At 38.1% G+C, this 15420-nt stretch overlaps 1 protein-coding gene and 1 long non-coding RNA gene across 2 annotated transcripts; one reads left to right on the forward strand and one right to left on the reverse strand.

The window, feature by feature from the left end:
- Window positions 1-872: 872 nt before the first annotated feature.
- LOC141378037 (uncharacterized) lies at window positions 873-8549 on the reverse strand. The gene is made up of 11 exons (XR_015478401.1): window positions 8478-8549; window positions 5994-6167; window positions 5758-5918; window positions 5413-5528; window positions 5110-5339; window positions 4767-4875; window positions 4555-4613; window positions 3648-3860; window positions 1669-1810; window positions 1243-1523; window positions 873-1143 (listed from the first exon to the last, which is right to left on the reverse strand). It is a non-coding gene; the product is annotated as an uncharacterized LOC141378037 (long non-coding RNA).
- Window positions 8550-11047: 2498 nt separating this feature from the next.
- pimr140 (Pim proto-oncogene, serine/threonine kinase, related 140) lies at window positions 11048-15420 on the forward strand. Its single transcript, NM_001126424.1, has 7 exons — window positions 11048-11267; window positions 11797-12162; window positions 12444-12538; window positions 14234-14284; window positions 14432-14777; window positions 15067-15240; window positions 15323-15420. The coding sequence occupies exons 1-7, from the start codon at window positions 11048-11050 to the stop codon at window positions 15418-15420; spliced, it is 1350 nt and encodes a 449-aa protein (NP_001119896.1).

The raw sequence follows: 15420 nt of genomic DNA on the forward strand, positions 1-15420 counted from the left end.
ACCAGATAATCCTCACACGACATTTATACAGACCTACAGTACATGCCTTTGGATAGTTTTCCAATGGAAATACATTTGTTTTGCTTTACAGTTGTTGTATAAGTTTTCAAACATGTACTGTACGCTTTAGAAATGTGCCTATATATTCTTATCATAAGACATGTGCAATGCCTATGTGCACATAACCCGTTAACTGTAGCGAAAACCTAGCTATGACTGTCAATTACAAATCCCATATTCTTTTTCATAGACGACAGAAATGAGGTCTATCAAACAGTCTATTAAACCCCTGCAAATGCCGTCATGGTTAGAGAACATCAATATTCTTTTTGTTATGAAGTACTGAGAAAAGCAGCCCATACAGTCACATGTGATATACGTTTTAAGGTGAGTGTAAAAGAGTTTAAGTAAGAGTGTAAAGCAGGTCGCACACCAGAAGCGCCGCTCGGCGGCGCGCCGCGCAGCGCCACGCAGCGCCATGTATTTTAGAATTCTAAACATAGGTTTCTATCAGGATACACACACCGGCGCCGCAAGTCGGCGGCTGTCGGCGGCGCCCGGCGACGGCTCAGGACGCAGTTCATTTTTCAGCCGCGCCACAGAGCGCCATCTGATTAGTTTCATGTTAAATATCATTCGAATGTGCGCGTCTGGTGTGTGATACTTTAAACTGTCATGTACGCGCCGTGTCGCGGCGCCGAGCGGCGCTTCTGGTGTGCGACCTGCTTAAATATTGCATTTATAGCTAAAATTTTGTTCAGATGAAGAAAAAAAAAGACAAAAAAAATTAGACATTAATTTTTTTTTTTTTTTTTTACAAATTTATTCACAACTTTGCATTACTAAAAGCAGGGAAGAGACAGAGTGTCCTATGGAAAGCAGAATCTTTATTAAATAGCTTTATTCAAATAAATGAACCTGATGAAACCCTGATGAAACAAATGAATCGGTCATGATAGTCTTGGCTAGTCATTATCTACACACAATATGAAGGCCCAATAAGAAAAACATACAACAACCTATATAAAATATGATTTCTGAAAACACTTCCACCAAATAACAGACAAATCCAAATGTCCAACACAACCTGTAAATTTAAAGAGGGCTGCATTCCAGAGCAGTTCAGCTCAATGACGTTTGTCTCTGATAAAAAAAAAAAAATTCAAAAGTGGGATGTATCTGATGTGGTTTGTGTCGTAAAATAAAATGTGAAAGTATCTTGAGCTTGAGGAAGGCACAAACCTTATTTAAGTGATTTAACCAAAATCACATTTAAGAAACCCATTGGCTTTGGGAAAAGGGAACCAGAACTCGCTTCAGGATTTTTGCATAAACATTGACGTCATAGTTCCTCCAATCAAATATATTCATTCCAGCATTTACTCTGCATTGTGGCTAAAGCTTCTTCATCGCTGTTGATGATGATGGTCTGCTGTGAGGGGACGGAGCGAGCTCAATAGGGAGACGGCCCCTGAGTGTGAAGCCTCTCCATGTGGAACTTCAGATGGCTGTTACGGTTGAACCTTAAAATTATTTATGAGAGTTTTAATATGAGGGACAATGTGTTTCTGTGTTGGGGAAACATTTATGATTGTGTCAGTATTAATGATGTAAACAGAACAAATTCTAAGATTTGCTAATTTATTTGAATGATTCTCAGTTGCTCACCTTTGGCCGCACACCTGGAAGGAGTAAGGCTTCTCGTTGGTGTGTGTCATCATGTGGCGTCGCAGGTCTTTCATGTTTTTAGAGGCAAAACTGCAGCTGGTGCATTTATGAGGCCTCAAAATACATGCAAGGCCATGTGGGTCTAGGATAAAAAAATATATATATACACATTTATATTTATTTTACACTGGTAGAGACTTTAATCCAAAGCTACTTCCGCTACACTTATGTTTTGTCAGTCTGTGCGCTTTTTTAAACACAATGTTATATTAAAGTGCTTTCATTTTATTTTGGAAGTCGAATTTCCCTCCTGCAGCTTTTTCATGATGAACGTGTACTCCAGCCACCGGCGCCTAGACTGCAGCTCAGCACAAAAATTTAAACTGGGCCTGCTTTCTCTCAAGGTTTTTTCCTTCACTTTCGTCAATTGTTGAAGTTTCCTAATCGCTGTCGCCACTGGCTTGCATGGTTCAGGACTTGTGGAGCTGCACATTGATGGATTTGCTCTACAGTGTTTGGACTTTCAGCTGTGATAATAATAATAATAATAAAATTTCAATTGAACTAGAACTTTTATGTTAAGCTACTTGGACACAATCTACATTGTAATAGAAATATAGAAATGAAGATGAACTGAAGTGAATTTACGTACGGCCTAATGTCATATGTTATTAGTGTCCCACTCTTTGATGGACACCAAATTCAAGGACTTTTAAATCACAAATTATTTCAAGTCGGGAATCTTTGCAATTCAGACTCCAGCATACATAGTGCCACGAAAATCCTTCCTGTACTAAACATTTCACTTACACTTAATATTTATTAAAATGTCATAATGATGATTTTTTTTTATGTGTCATTTTAAAACATGTTGACCGTTTTAAACAACTTTAACAAACTTTAATACAATTAGTGGAATTCAATACAGGTAATTTTCAAATGGGGTACCTGAAGTATCGATAAAATTCATTATTTGTCATTTGTAAAAGATGAATTTCTTATTTTCTTTCCACTCAGTTTTTTGCAAGCAGCAATTGTTGAAATAACACCATCAACTTTAAATTCAGGTTGGGCGATGTCAACCATTTGGCAACATACAATGGCTAAAGTGAAACATCGCGATGGAAGATGGCATCACACAATTCACCTGTACCGCATGTCTTTGGTATGTGGGGGAAATCAGGGCACCCGGAGGGAGAACATGCAAACTCCACTCATAAACGCCAACTTACACAGCCGAGGCTCGAACCAATGACCTTCTTGCTGTAGGGCGACAGCACTACCTACTGCGCCACTGCGTCGCTTCATTTGCCAGGTTATATACAAGTTAAAACTAGTATTTGTCTCAGCAGTTCAATATTTGACTGAAATCGTGTGTGTGTGTGTGTGTGTGTGTGTGTATGACATGGCATATCTAATAACTCATAATAACATGTCAGCTACCTCTCCACAAATATTTTTGACAATACTGTCAAGGTGGTTGACCCCAACAACTCCCTGGTGATGCACATGTCGGAGAGAAATGCGTGTCAGGTAAAAAGCTCCAGCAACTTTCATTGAGTTACTATAGTTACTACTAATGTTTTAGGGTGGCAAAATTACTTAGAACTGTGATCAAAACTGACTGGACCTAACTGTGCATTCAACTATTATACTGCACACATTCCAGCCTATCGGAATGAAGAATTCATCAGACCATGGAATAAGCATAATATATATTGTATCTTCCTGAATATAAGTAGCACTTTTTCCCTTTTTATCAAAAAACAAAATAGAGACACTTTTAAAAGTGATTTACATAATGCATTTCACATCAAGTAAGCAAAACATTCATACATTAGTTAATACGTAAGTTAATTTGTGTAGCATATTTATTACTACTTTCAGATTTACTTTAAAGAAAATTAGTTTAGACTTTTGGGAAAATATACTAGAATTTTTCTGCCCGTTACATACAAGATGCACATCCATGTACTCACAATGGTCTCTTGAAATTCCTGGTTTTCATGCTGTAACCTCAGCTCCTCAATCTGCTTCAGGGTGAAAACAGGCGTCTGTCGTCGTCAGATCGGCTCATCTGGATGTGTTCGACTCTTGAAAAGTCTCAGGGTGGCGACATTGCACATGTAGTCGCAGGTTCTTCCTGTGTCGTGTCGTAAAGTGGCACATTTTACAGGAGAAGGGCTTTTCACCTGGGTAAAGACAAACAGACATGATCAGAAAACATTCCACCAATTTAACTGAGGAAAAATTGATGACAGGCATTGAATTGTTAGAAACTACTCTGCAACTTCAATTGATCAGAGTAAATTTATCCCATTTGTACTACAGTTACCACACCTAAAGACATTGTTGTATTCAAACTACTGCTGTGTCAGGGACTAGATTCTTAGCTATCTCAACCAAAGCCTATAGTTTTGCTGTGATTAAACTTTTGCCATTTGTGGTCTATGAAACTATTGAAATCATTTAGCATAGTGCCTGCCTGGAACTTCTTTGGCTGTTTGCTTCCATGAAAATAAATTTGCAGATCTGAAAATGTTGATTAGCCAATCAGAATCAAATATTGAACAGCCCTGTTTCATTAATTGTTAAAAAAAAATTGCAAACTCGATTGAGCAGATTATACATTCTCATGCATATCTTGTCAGGGAGGGATGGTGTGATCTATAGTAAATCTCTGCCAAAAGCCAGAGGGCGCTTTCACAGAAACCCAAAATGCCCATGAAGAAACCCAGGAAATACCACTAGTGCTTGTGGAATAAACAGAATATTGTACTATTTTCACTGATTCATTATGTCTAATAAACACAAGACTATGAAATACTCTTCCAGATTATTTCAAACAATCGATTGTTATGAAGTGAGATTGGAGTAACAACATACTATGTGGTGATGTCACTGGCCCATGAACATTTCCTAGCTGTTGACAAACTATTTCATAACTGTAACAAGAAGCAATTCAATCATATATTAATGTTAAAACGGCTGCTATAACATTTATGAATATCTGGTCCTTATTGAATTTTCTGAAGCTACAAAAATTAAACATGTAAAACATGAAATAGGTTAGGTCCTTAAATGGGTGATTTACATACCTTTAAATCAGTGTTTCTCAACCACATTCCTGGAGGACCACCAACACTGCATGTTTTGGATGTCTGCTTTGTCACATCCATTACAGGTCTTTCAGTCTCTGCTAATGAGCTAAAGTGACGCAAACAGCTGTCATTATTACAGAATGATTATCTCTGTTATTATTTGAGTTTGCATAGCTTATCAGTGTACAATGACTCTGTGTAGTGTGTAGTAAACGCTACTGCATCTGAACAAATGTTTTGGATGTTTACTAGAACCAGCTTTACTGACAAAAAGTGCATGAAAATTGTCTGCTGTTAATCGCCCAGCCCTTCCTGATGTATGAACATTCCTAATAATTACCTCACTCTCCAGTGTGCTTAATGGTGATGTGGGACACCAGGAAGGCTTCTTTGCTTGTTGCATACTTGCACTCTTTACATTTGAAAGGTTTGTCGTTGGTGTGGGACAGCTGATAATTGAGCAGGTGCTTCTTGTTATTACAGGTGTAATCGCAGAACTCACACTTAAGCTGCGGTCACATTTGACTTTTCTCCCTATAGACTTCCATTCACACACGCTGATACGTCAGACTGGAAACGCAGGGTCATGCGTTAAGTTTCGCAGTTCGCTGTGGTGCAAAGTTCAAGCTAGGTGAACTCTGACCTGCGAAATCGCATCACTTGACAATCGACGATGATAGATGACAATAGATGAGCTCATCGCTCCCATCTGGTCAATGAGCATTTAGAGGGATCGATGAGCCTCCGTGTAGCCCAATCCTAGAATTGAGGAGGTGGGAGAAGGGATGAATGGGTGGGGTCTTCCAAAGCGAAGATAGGGAGTAAAGTTAGGCTGGATATTTATGTTAAATTTGGAATAATACGATTGGCTAGATAATGATTACCGATAGGGACCAGCTGTCAATAATATCACACTCCTTTTGAAATGAGTTTGTGAAACTTCACTTATTTTACCTCTATGACCCAAAAAGCTAGATTTACCCTTTACCTGAATCTGGAAGAAATTTGCGAGGAGGTCCCACCATCCTGCGAGGACATTTCCGTGAGGTAGACACGGGACATGATGAAGAGCAGGAGGGAAGAGGAGTGAAGTGCCTGACAGCCAGTCTGGATCTGGCCTCCTCATCAGCTGGTTATAATCACTGTCACCTGTGTGTACAATTAAAATGCATTCAAATATAGGAGATGATGAAATGTACAGAATGTAATCTGCACTCCACTGACCTTGATCATCAAGAGCGCTTGCATCAACAATGTCATCTTCTTGCTCTTCAGGCTGCTCCTTCTTCTTGACCTCAACCACTGTTCCAGCCTTGCTTTCAGATTTTCGAGAACGTACCCGTCCACATTTCCTTTGGCATGGACCGTCATGTAAGACGGCACCTCCAGAACGAGAACCTAAAAAAAGCCTGTAGGCATCAGTGCTGATGGAAATTTAAAGGGCACATAGTTTCCCTTTTTTATGATTTAATATTAATATTATGGTTCTTCTGGGGTCACCAGTTTAGATTAAGTTCAACACACAGTTCAGATGTTTTTATTATAATGTGCTAAAAAGTGTCATGTTGTGGGCGTTTACACGGTTTGCTGTTTAGGGGCGTGTTGCTTCACAGTTTCGGCTTCCCGCCCAATGTAACAAGGGGGCAGAGCCAAGAGCTCCCACGCTCTGTGTTTTCAACAGACAGGCTGACAGACAGAGGAAGAAGCTAAGCTATGCTAGGATGAGCATTTAGCCGTACATGAACGAGTCGGACACAGACCAAGCTGAGTACAAAATCATTTGTGTCTTTGTATAGTCTCGGTGTAAAGTGCCGAGCTTGTACACCGAAACTAATAACTAAACACACTTTATTAACTTAAGCTCCGCCGCGTGCACGCTGACAGAAACCCATGCAGCGGCGAGCCGCTGACCCGAAGCTCCGCTGCGTGCAGCCTGACAGAAACCCACGCAGCGCCGAGCCGCTGGCCCGAAGCTCCACCGCGTGCATGCCGACAGAAACCCTTGCCCAGAACTCCAAAATGCACGGCGTCATGCAAAAGGTACAAGCAATAATTCCGATTACAGCGATAATGTGGAGAATATTGATCTTGTGTTGAGCCCAATGAGCTTTTCATCAAAAAATAGAGCAAGGGTGTTCCTTTAGCGTTATCGCTTTGACTCACACGCTAAAAATGGCAGACGTGCAACAAGAAACTGAGGATATGATCGTGACGCAAGGCTGTCAATCAATATTGGTGGGCGGGGGGACCGCACTCCTACGTAAAGTCGGTCTGAAAACTGCTCCAATTGGTCCACCGTTTTTTGTTGTTTAATTGAAAAAAAAGGACTGTGTGTGTTTATATCACCCGAATATGATGGTCTATACACTATACTTGCACACATGTCTGTCCAAACAGCTTAAAAAGTATATTTTTAGAACTATTTAGTGTTAATTTGGTGTATTTGTAAGTGAGATGGCTTTTGAAAAAATAAACAAGGTGGAATTTGTTTTAATCTATTGGGAGCTGATTGAGGTCACTACAACAGACGAATTTGGATCTAAAGAGCCTTTGTGGCTACAATGGATATTTTTCCAAGCTCTAAGTATAGACTCAAGAAGAGCCGTGTACTTTAAAACAGGACCAATAATGGAGCTGATTTTAATAATAAAAAAAAAAAATTCTAACATATTTATGAATGTGTATTTCAGTTTAATAAGCAGCAATACTACTGAACATCACTGTTCCACTGAACAAATACATTGTTCTTTCAACAACAGCGTGTGGAACTTACAAACTTCTCGCTTTATATATTTTCATGTTAACACACTGAAGAATTCAATCAAGAATACAAATTAGAACTTGTGAATCCGAATCAAATCAAATCATGACACAAAACTGAGAGCCAAAGTAGCCATACCCAACCAAAGCATCATTCTTGTGTAGCATTACACCTCAACTTTGTAACATTGAAGAAGATATGACCTCCAGGTGGCACGGTGGCTCAGTGGTTCGCACTGTCACCTCACAGCAAGAGGTTGGCTGGTTCGAGTTCCGGTTGGGCCAGTTGGCATTTCTGTGTGGAGTTTGTATGTTCTTCTTATGTTGGCATGGGTTTCTTTCCAAAGACATGATAGTTTCAACTATAAGTAACAACTATATACTTATAGTTATAAAAGTATATAAGTAACAACTAAAACAAGCCAGACCAGCATGAATTAGCAGGTTGTTAGCATGTTTTAGCATGAATTAGCATGTTGTTAGCATGTTTCTAGCATGAATTAGCATTTTGTTAGCATCATTCTGGCATGAATTAGCATGTTAGCATGATTCTGGCATAAATTAGCATGTTACTAGCATGATTTTAGCTTGAATTAGCATGATTCTAGCCCGAATTAGCATGTTGTTAGCATGATTCTAGCATGAATTAGCATGTTGTTTCTGTCTTCCAATAAATCTCAAACAAGAATCAACGTTTATCCTTTTCTCATCATCCTTTTTCTCGTTGCATTATTAATTTGATTATTTGAGTCAGTTTTTACCTGTGAAATGATTTTGACTTCATAATAAAGGGAACACATTGCTTAATATAAGAATGTTCAGTGCATCTGACATCGTTGTGACAACCTTTAGCCACAACGTAGAATCCTAAACCTTTTTGCAAGGTTAGTACAACGTTGTAAGGAGGTCGCTACGTTGAGGCAACGTTGTGTGTTTGTTGGGATTCACCTTTTAAATGACTGATGATTCTGGAAGAGTTGGTTACTTATGATCAGCGCTGTGTCAGCATGTAGCATGTTCACACATAAAATCAGTACAGTTCGCAGTTAAAACCATTTTCTATCTTTTCTTGTAACTCTATAAAATCCACTGCAATTAATGTCAACAAAAATCTTCAATCTCAAGAATATTAATCATTCTTCCAACCTGGTAGCGCTTACATCTATCCAGTGGTTATTTAGGCTAGAGTGGGTTAGTTTGGTGAATAAATCTGTGGTTGAAATTAATTGTCAGAGTCGATTCATTGACCTGTTCATAAATACAACCGTTGCTTAGTTACTGAATAACTGTCTTATTCACTTAAGACAGGGCATTACCGCTACCTACTGGCGGGTTTAGTTAATGCATGGATAACTTAATTTTGACTATAGATGTATATTTTTCTTCATAATATTTTATTTGAAACATTTTTCATGTAAAAAAGAATTCATAAAAGTAAATAATTCACAGAAAAGGTTTATTTAAATTGCAAATAAACATTCAAATAAATACAAACAAATGCTCAAATGAAGAGACTGCAGTCTAAGCGGAAGAGAGACTGTCTAGTTTTAATAATTCATTTCTAAAAACTGATTTATTGCATCTTTTTCATGATGACAGAAAATAATATTTGACTATTTATTTTTTAAAGACACTTCTATACAGCTTAAAGTGACATTTAAAGGCTTAACTTGGTTTATTATGGTAACAAGGCAGGTTAGAGTAATTAGGCAAGTTATTGTATAACGATGGTTTGTTCTGTGTAGACTATCTGAAAAAATAAACCTTAAAGGGGCTAATAATTTGACCTTAAAATGATGTTTAAATAATTAATAACTGATTTTATTCTAGCCAAAATAAAAACAATTAAGACTTTCTTCAGAAGAAAAAATATCAGACATACTGTGAAAATTTACTTGCTCTAATAAACATAATTTGCTAAATATTTAAAAAGGAAGAAAAAATTTGAGGGGGGATAATAATTCTGACTTCAACTGTATGTTTTTCTAATGTTGTCACTAATGTTATTTAAATGAGAAGAAACAGTTTTAGATCAAACTTTAAAAGTCCAGTTACATACAAACATTACTAAATTAGTTCATTTAAATTAAAAACAAAATGAATCACTAAATACCACACAGATATCTTTTAAAACTATTATTAAAATGAGAAATTACACCATGCCCTAACTTTAAGCGACCAGACAAGATTCCAGCTACACTTAATTTGTTTCTGTCCACCCCAGATGCACTATGACATGACAGAAACATTGAAATGGTGGAACAAAATTTTGCATCTCTGGAACAAGTGTTATTACACACAATATTTAGCACAACTTTTACTTCAGTGTATTAAGACTATATTCATTCAGTTACCTACATAAAATTACCTGTGTTTGTCCATTTTTTCTTCTATTTATCTTCTCTTCTGCGTTGTTTTATTTGGTGCTTTTTTATAGGACCTATCATAATCAAGTAAACTGTATGTAACTGTGGGGAACAATGTGTGGGATCAGTTGTTTTCAAGAGACACTTTTTTTGTTTAATATTTTAAATAAATAGTTTTGTAGTATGGGTTATACTAAATAAATAGTAAATTATTAGTAAAGTGTTATTTAAAAAAAACTACATAATAATAATAAAAATAAAGTTAAATCCCCCCACCCCACATTTCTGTTTAACGGAGGGAAGATTTTTTTCAACACATTTCTTAACATAATTGTTTTAAAAACTCATTCTTAACAACTGATTTATTTCATCTTTGCCATGATGACAGTAAATAATATTTGACTAGATACTTTTCAAGACACTTCTATACAGCTTCAAGTGACATTTAAAGGCTTAACTAGGTTAATTAGGGTAACTAGGCAGGTTAATGTAATTGAGCAAGTTTTTGTATAACGATGGTTTGTTCTGCAAACCATTACATTTTTTTTTTTGCTTAAAAAAATGCTTAAATGGGCTAATAATACTGACCTTAAAGTGGTTTTAAAAATTAAAAACTGCTTTTATTCTAGCCAAAACAAATAAGACTTAATAATAAGTAATATTTATATTATACTATAAATAATAAAACTCCAAAAAACTATGATCAGACACACAGTGAAAATTTCATTGCTCTCTTTAATAATAATTTTGGAAATATTTAATAGTGAAAATTAAAAGGTTTTCCATAGATGAGTTGCAGCTGGAAGGGCATCTGCTGTGTAAAACATATGCTGGATAAGTTGGCGGTTCATTCTACTGAATAATAATGGGACTAAGTCGAAAAGAAAATGAATGAACGAATTAAAAGGGGGGCTAATAATTCTGACTTCAACTGTATATTTATATATATTTATATAGGCCTATATATATATATATATATATATATATATATATATATATATATATATATATAACTGTGTGTGTGTGTGTGTGTGTCTGTATAACGTGGATGTTTGAGCACTTTAAGGCGAATTAGCCAGTCAGTCTAGCGCAGTCCTGCACTAGTTGTTAAAGTTATTTAAAGTTACTGCGATTCCAAAAAACGGTGATAAAATGGCCTTTTCAAAGTTGATTTCCCGTTTAAAGAAAGCGTTTGGTATCAAGTGTGCACACGAACCACCCCGTGAGCCACTCAAATCCACCGGCAACACGGCAGAACACCACCATCATCCGATAACCGATGACCCGCCCGTCGTTGCAAGAAAACAGGCAGGGAGACAGAATAAGTCTTCCTTCTTCCTAGCCTGTTTCTCCAGAAGAGCAACTGTTGATGGTAAATTAGGTTTATGAATTTTAATTACTAAAACACACTGTTAAACACACCAAACATGTCAGAGTAGCTGTTTAAAGATAAGAAATAAAATTAACTGGAAACATTTGAGAATTTTAGGTAGTTTCTTAAAGGGACAGTTCACATAAACGTGAAAATTCTGTCATAATTTACTCCTCAAACCTGTTTGAGATGCGTTCTTGTGTTGGACACATACTGAAATCAGCCATTCACTTCCAGTATTTTGAGTTCCTACAATGAAGGTTAATGGCTGCTGATTTCAGGAATATTCTTCAGAATAGGCCTATTTTTGTGTTTAACAAATGAAATTCATAATTAATTGTATTTATGCCTTTAGATATATAGTTTAAACATAATTTTTTATTGCTAATTATCACTTCAATGCACATAAACCATGAAGATCATGAATAATTATTAAATACATTGAGTAGTGTTTTTGCAAATGAACTTTTCAAATATCTAGTCAAAAGAGTTACAGAATCATATTAATGATATTCCTTCCCCTCTTTAGATCCGCTCCCTGTGCTGGAGATCCACGACCTTCAGGACGAGCCGATCAGTAGCTCGAAATTCTTTCACACTGCTGTGAACAATCTGGAGCTGGAGGTTCTCCAACCTTCAATTCCTGATGCTTCAGCAGAAGAAGATTTTGACACTGTGAAATCTGAAGTGAACAGCTTTAAACCTCCAGTGAGCCAGCAGTTCTCATCAGATGGCATCTTTGAAATGTTCAGCGGAGACTCTGTGCAGGTTGACATTGACTCTGCACTGGATGAAGACTCGGAGCCTTCACTGAATCAGAAGGTTTCACAAGATGACTCCGCTGATGATTCTGCACTGAGTCTTACAGCAGATGATGAGACCTGTTTGGACAATAGTAAGTTTATTGCTGGAATTCATAACATTTGTTTAGGCATATCAAACATTTTAAAATTATACAGTTAAAGTCAAAATTATTCGCCGTTCATGATTTTATTTTATTTTTTCATTTTTTAAATGTTTCCCAAATGATGTTTAACAGAGTAAAGAAGTTTTCACTTCCATCATTTCCTATAATCTTTTTTCTTATGGAGAAAGTCTTATTTGTTGTAAACTCTGTGGTTTATAATTTAATAAGATTTTATGTCCAGTCAGCTTAATTTTCTTCTTTTTTAACAGATGACATCAGCTCCCGCTACAATCTGGGAAAGCAGCTCGGTGAAGGAGGTTTCGGCTCTGTTTTTGAGGGGATCCGCATACAGGATGATCTGCAGGTATTCATTTTTGTGGACTCAAATCCTTTGATGAAGTTCACTATTTAAAGAGCCCATATTATGGGTTTTTGAAAATTCCCCTCCATGTAGTGTGTAACACAGCTCTAAGTGAAGTGACGTATCCAGCTAAGGCTTAAATCTGTAAGAATACAGTGTTTAAAACGGTTGATTCATCTATAAAAGAGTCGACTCATAGTGCTTAAAACGAGTCGCCTTGATACCGAGTCATTAGGTGTTTCGCCATGACGTACGAACGAAACCAAGTTATTCGAGTGCACGCGCAAACCCGGGAGATTTCAAACCTGAGGCCCCGCCCTCTGACGCAGAAACCCAGACACACATACACCCACAAACACACGCACACAAACATGCCGGTCGATTGAAGTCACACTGCAGATGGATATTATATCGAGTCTCTACCCAAAGATGAAACATCAGCATTATAACCAAGCAGTTGGAAACTACTGGAAACTTCTGGAAGCTACATGCTACAAAGAATACTTCATCTGCGTTTGTTAAAGGAAGGATCATTAAAGAGTAACTTACTGATGGACGTCAGGATGAGTTTCTTCCATTTCTCAAGTGTAAGTACGTGCGATTAAAGTTGTTGCCTCGTTGACTCTAGCTTGCAAATGTATTTAGTTGTGATTTGTTACTTGTAACCGAGTGTACTGTATCAGGTTAACTTGCTATATTCTCTTATCGCGTGCAAAGTCACGTTAAAAACGCAACACATGCTGCTTTGTTTAGGGAGCTCCGTGGTAGAGGTCTGCATACCCGCGGCTGTCCCCGCGCCAGATTTCTGCGGCGCGGGAATAAATTTCCGAATAAATCGCGGGAGCGGTCGGTAACGGGTTTAATTTGGGACGGGAGTGGGCTGTCTAAGAATATCACGGATATTGCTATGCGAATGAGAAAGATGTGTCTGCTTGGTGCTTGTGTGTATGTGTGTTAGTGCGCGCGTTTAAGAGAGAGAGCGAGCGAGCGAGCGAGAGCTTTGTGTGCTTGGTGCTGTGTGTGTGTTTATACAGACAGCTTGGCTGTCTGGACTGTATAGCTGGGTGATTTTTGGTTGTGTTCTCCCCGCTCTTTAGTGGGATCGTTCGCGGCAGGCAGAAAACGGGGCGGGTTCTCAGGCTAAAACCTGGCGGGTGCGGGCGGAAGCGTGAGCATTGTCGTCCGGAGGTGTGTGTGTGTGTGTTTTTGTGTGTGTGTGGCAGCTAAAATCCACGCCTACACTAGCGAGCGTGTATGAACTGTGATTACTTTTTATATTGCTGATTAGCTATTGGTAATTTCACTCTCTGACTGAAGGCAGTCGACCAATCGCGACAGGCTGTCATCGGTCCAATCAGCGCAGATTAGCTTCGCGCTAAGGAGGGGTTTGGGAACAAATGAATCACTGGATGATTCATACAGGAGTTGCTGGGATAATTAGGTAAAAATAAATGCATATTATAAGACCATGAAAGTGTTTTTTGACCTTGCATGCATATTAGACTGTTGTTGGAGACCCTTACAACCAAGATATGACCCTATTTCATGTATAATATGGGCTCTTTAAAGAACATCATCAGAAACATGCTTTCATTGTTTTGACATTTCTGAGAATTCAAATTGATGAAACCTCTGTTCAGGATTTGAATAAAATGATCTCGATGCACATGTTAATTGTTCACTTATTTCTTTCAACAGGTGGCTGTTAAATTTGCCCAGATGACACCACGTATGCAAGATCTCTGCTCTGTAAGTACACTACACTTTCTGTTTTTCTCTTCTCAGTCACTGTGTTCAACTCATAATGTCTTATATTTAATAGAGGACAACAGGCTGTGGTTAAAAACCCTTGTTTGAAATCCAACATTATTATTTTGTTTTCAGTCTCATGACCAGCCACCTCTAGAGATCACCTTGGCAAGTATGGCCAGCAGTGGCTCCAGGTGTGCCAATATAATTCAGCTCCTAGACTGGCAGGTCTTCAAAGACCATTATGTCATGGTCATGGAGCGGCCTACGCCAAGTATGGATCTGGAGGCATTCCTGCAACTCAACGGAGGCGTCCTCAGCGAGCAAACGGCACAAACTATCATGGGCCAAGCTGTTTACGCTGCCAATGTTTGCTGCTACCGAGGAGTATTCCACAGGGACATTAAGCTGCAAAACCTGCTTGTGAACCCAAACACTGTGGACTTCGGCTGCGGAGATTACATGATGGAATCAGCATACTCCACCTTTTCCGGTAGGTGTTGTGAATAGGTTTGTCAAATGTATCAACTTTGGGACTGACATTTTAAAAACGTCCATTTGAACCTGTTAAACATTACTGATTGGCCATTGGTGTTTACACGCTCAGCAAATATGACTGTGATGAGTGTCAGTATCGATACTTTTGACAACACTAGTTATGAATGTACATAAGCATTATTAATATACGGTTTAAAAGCTCAGTAATTAGCACACCTGAAACCCATCTGGTATATATATCAACATGATGCTGACACAGATTTAACTAAATGTCTCTCCTCCAGGCACAGAAGCGTACATGCCGCCAGAGTTTTACCAAAGAGGATGTTACCATGCCAAACCAGCAACTGTCTATTCTCTTGGGGTTCTTCTCTTTACAATGCTGCATGGAGATTTCCCAACGACGTATGACCTGTACTACCTGGAGCATGACTGGTCCAGATTTACCCTCTCTCAAGGTGAGATGATCATCAAAGAACAAGTTAAAAGTCAGTTTAATAATAATAATAATAATCTCACCTCTCCTTTTGTTTTTCACAGAATGCTGTGATCTGATGTGGGCTTGTCTGCAGCAGATTCCAGAGCACAGAATTCTTCTAGGACAGATGCCTTACCATGACTGGTTCATGCTGGAGTAG

This window comes from Danio rerio, chromosome 2, assembly GCF_052040795.2.
Source record: "Danio rerio strain M-AB ecotype USA chromosome 2, GRCz13ab, whole genome shotgun sequence".
Taxonomy (NCBI): Eukaryota; Metazoa; Chordata; class Actinopteri; order Cypriniformes; family Danionidae; genus Danio; species Danio rerio.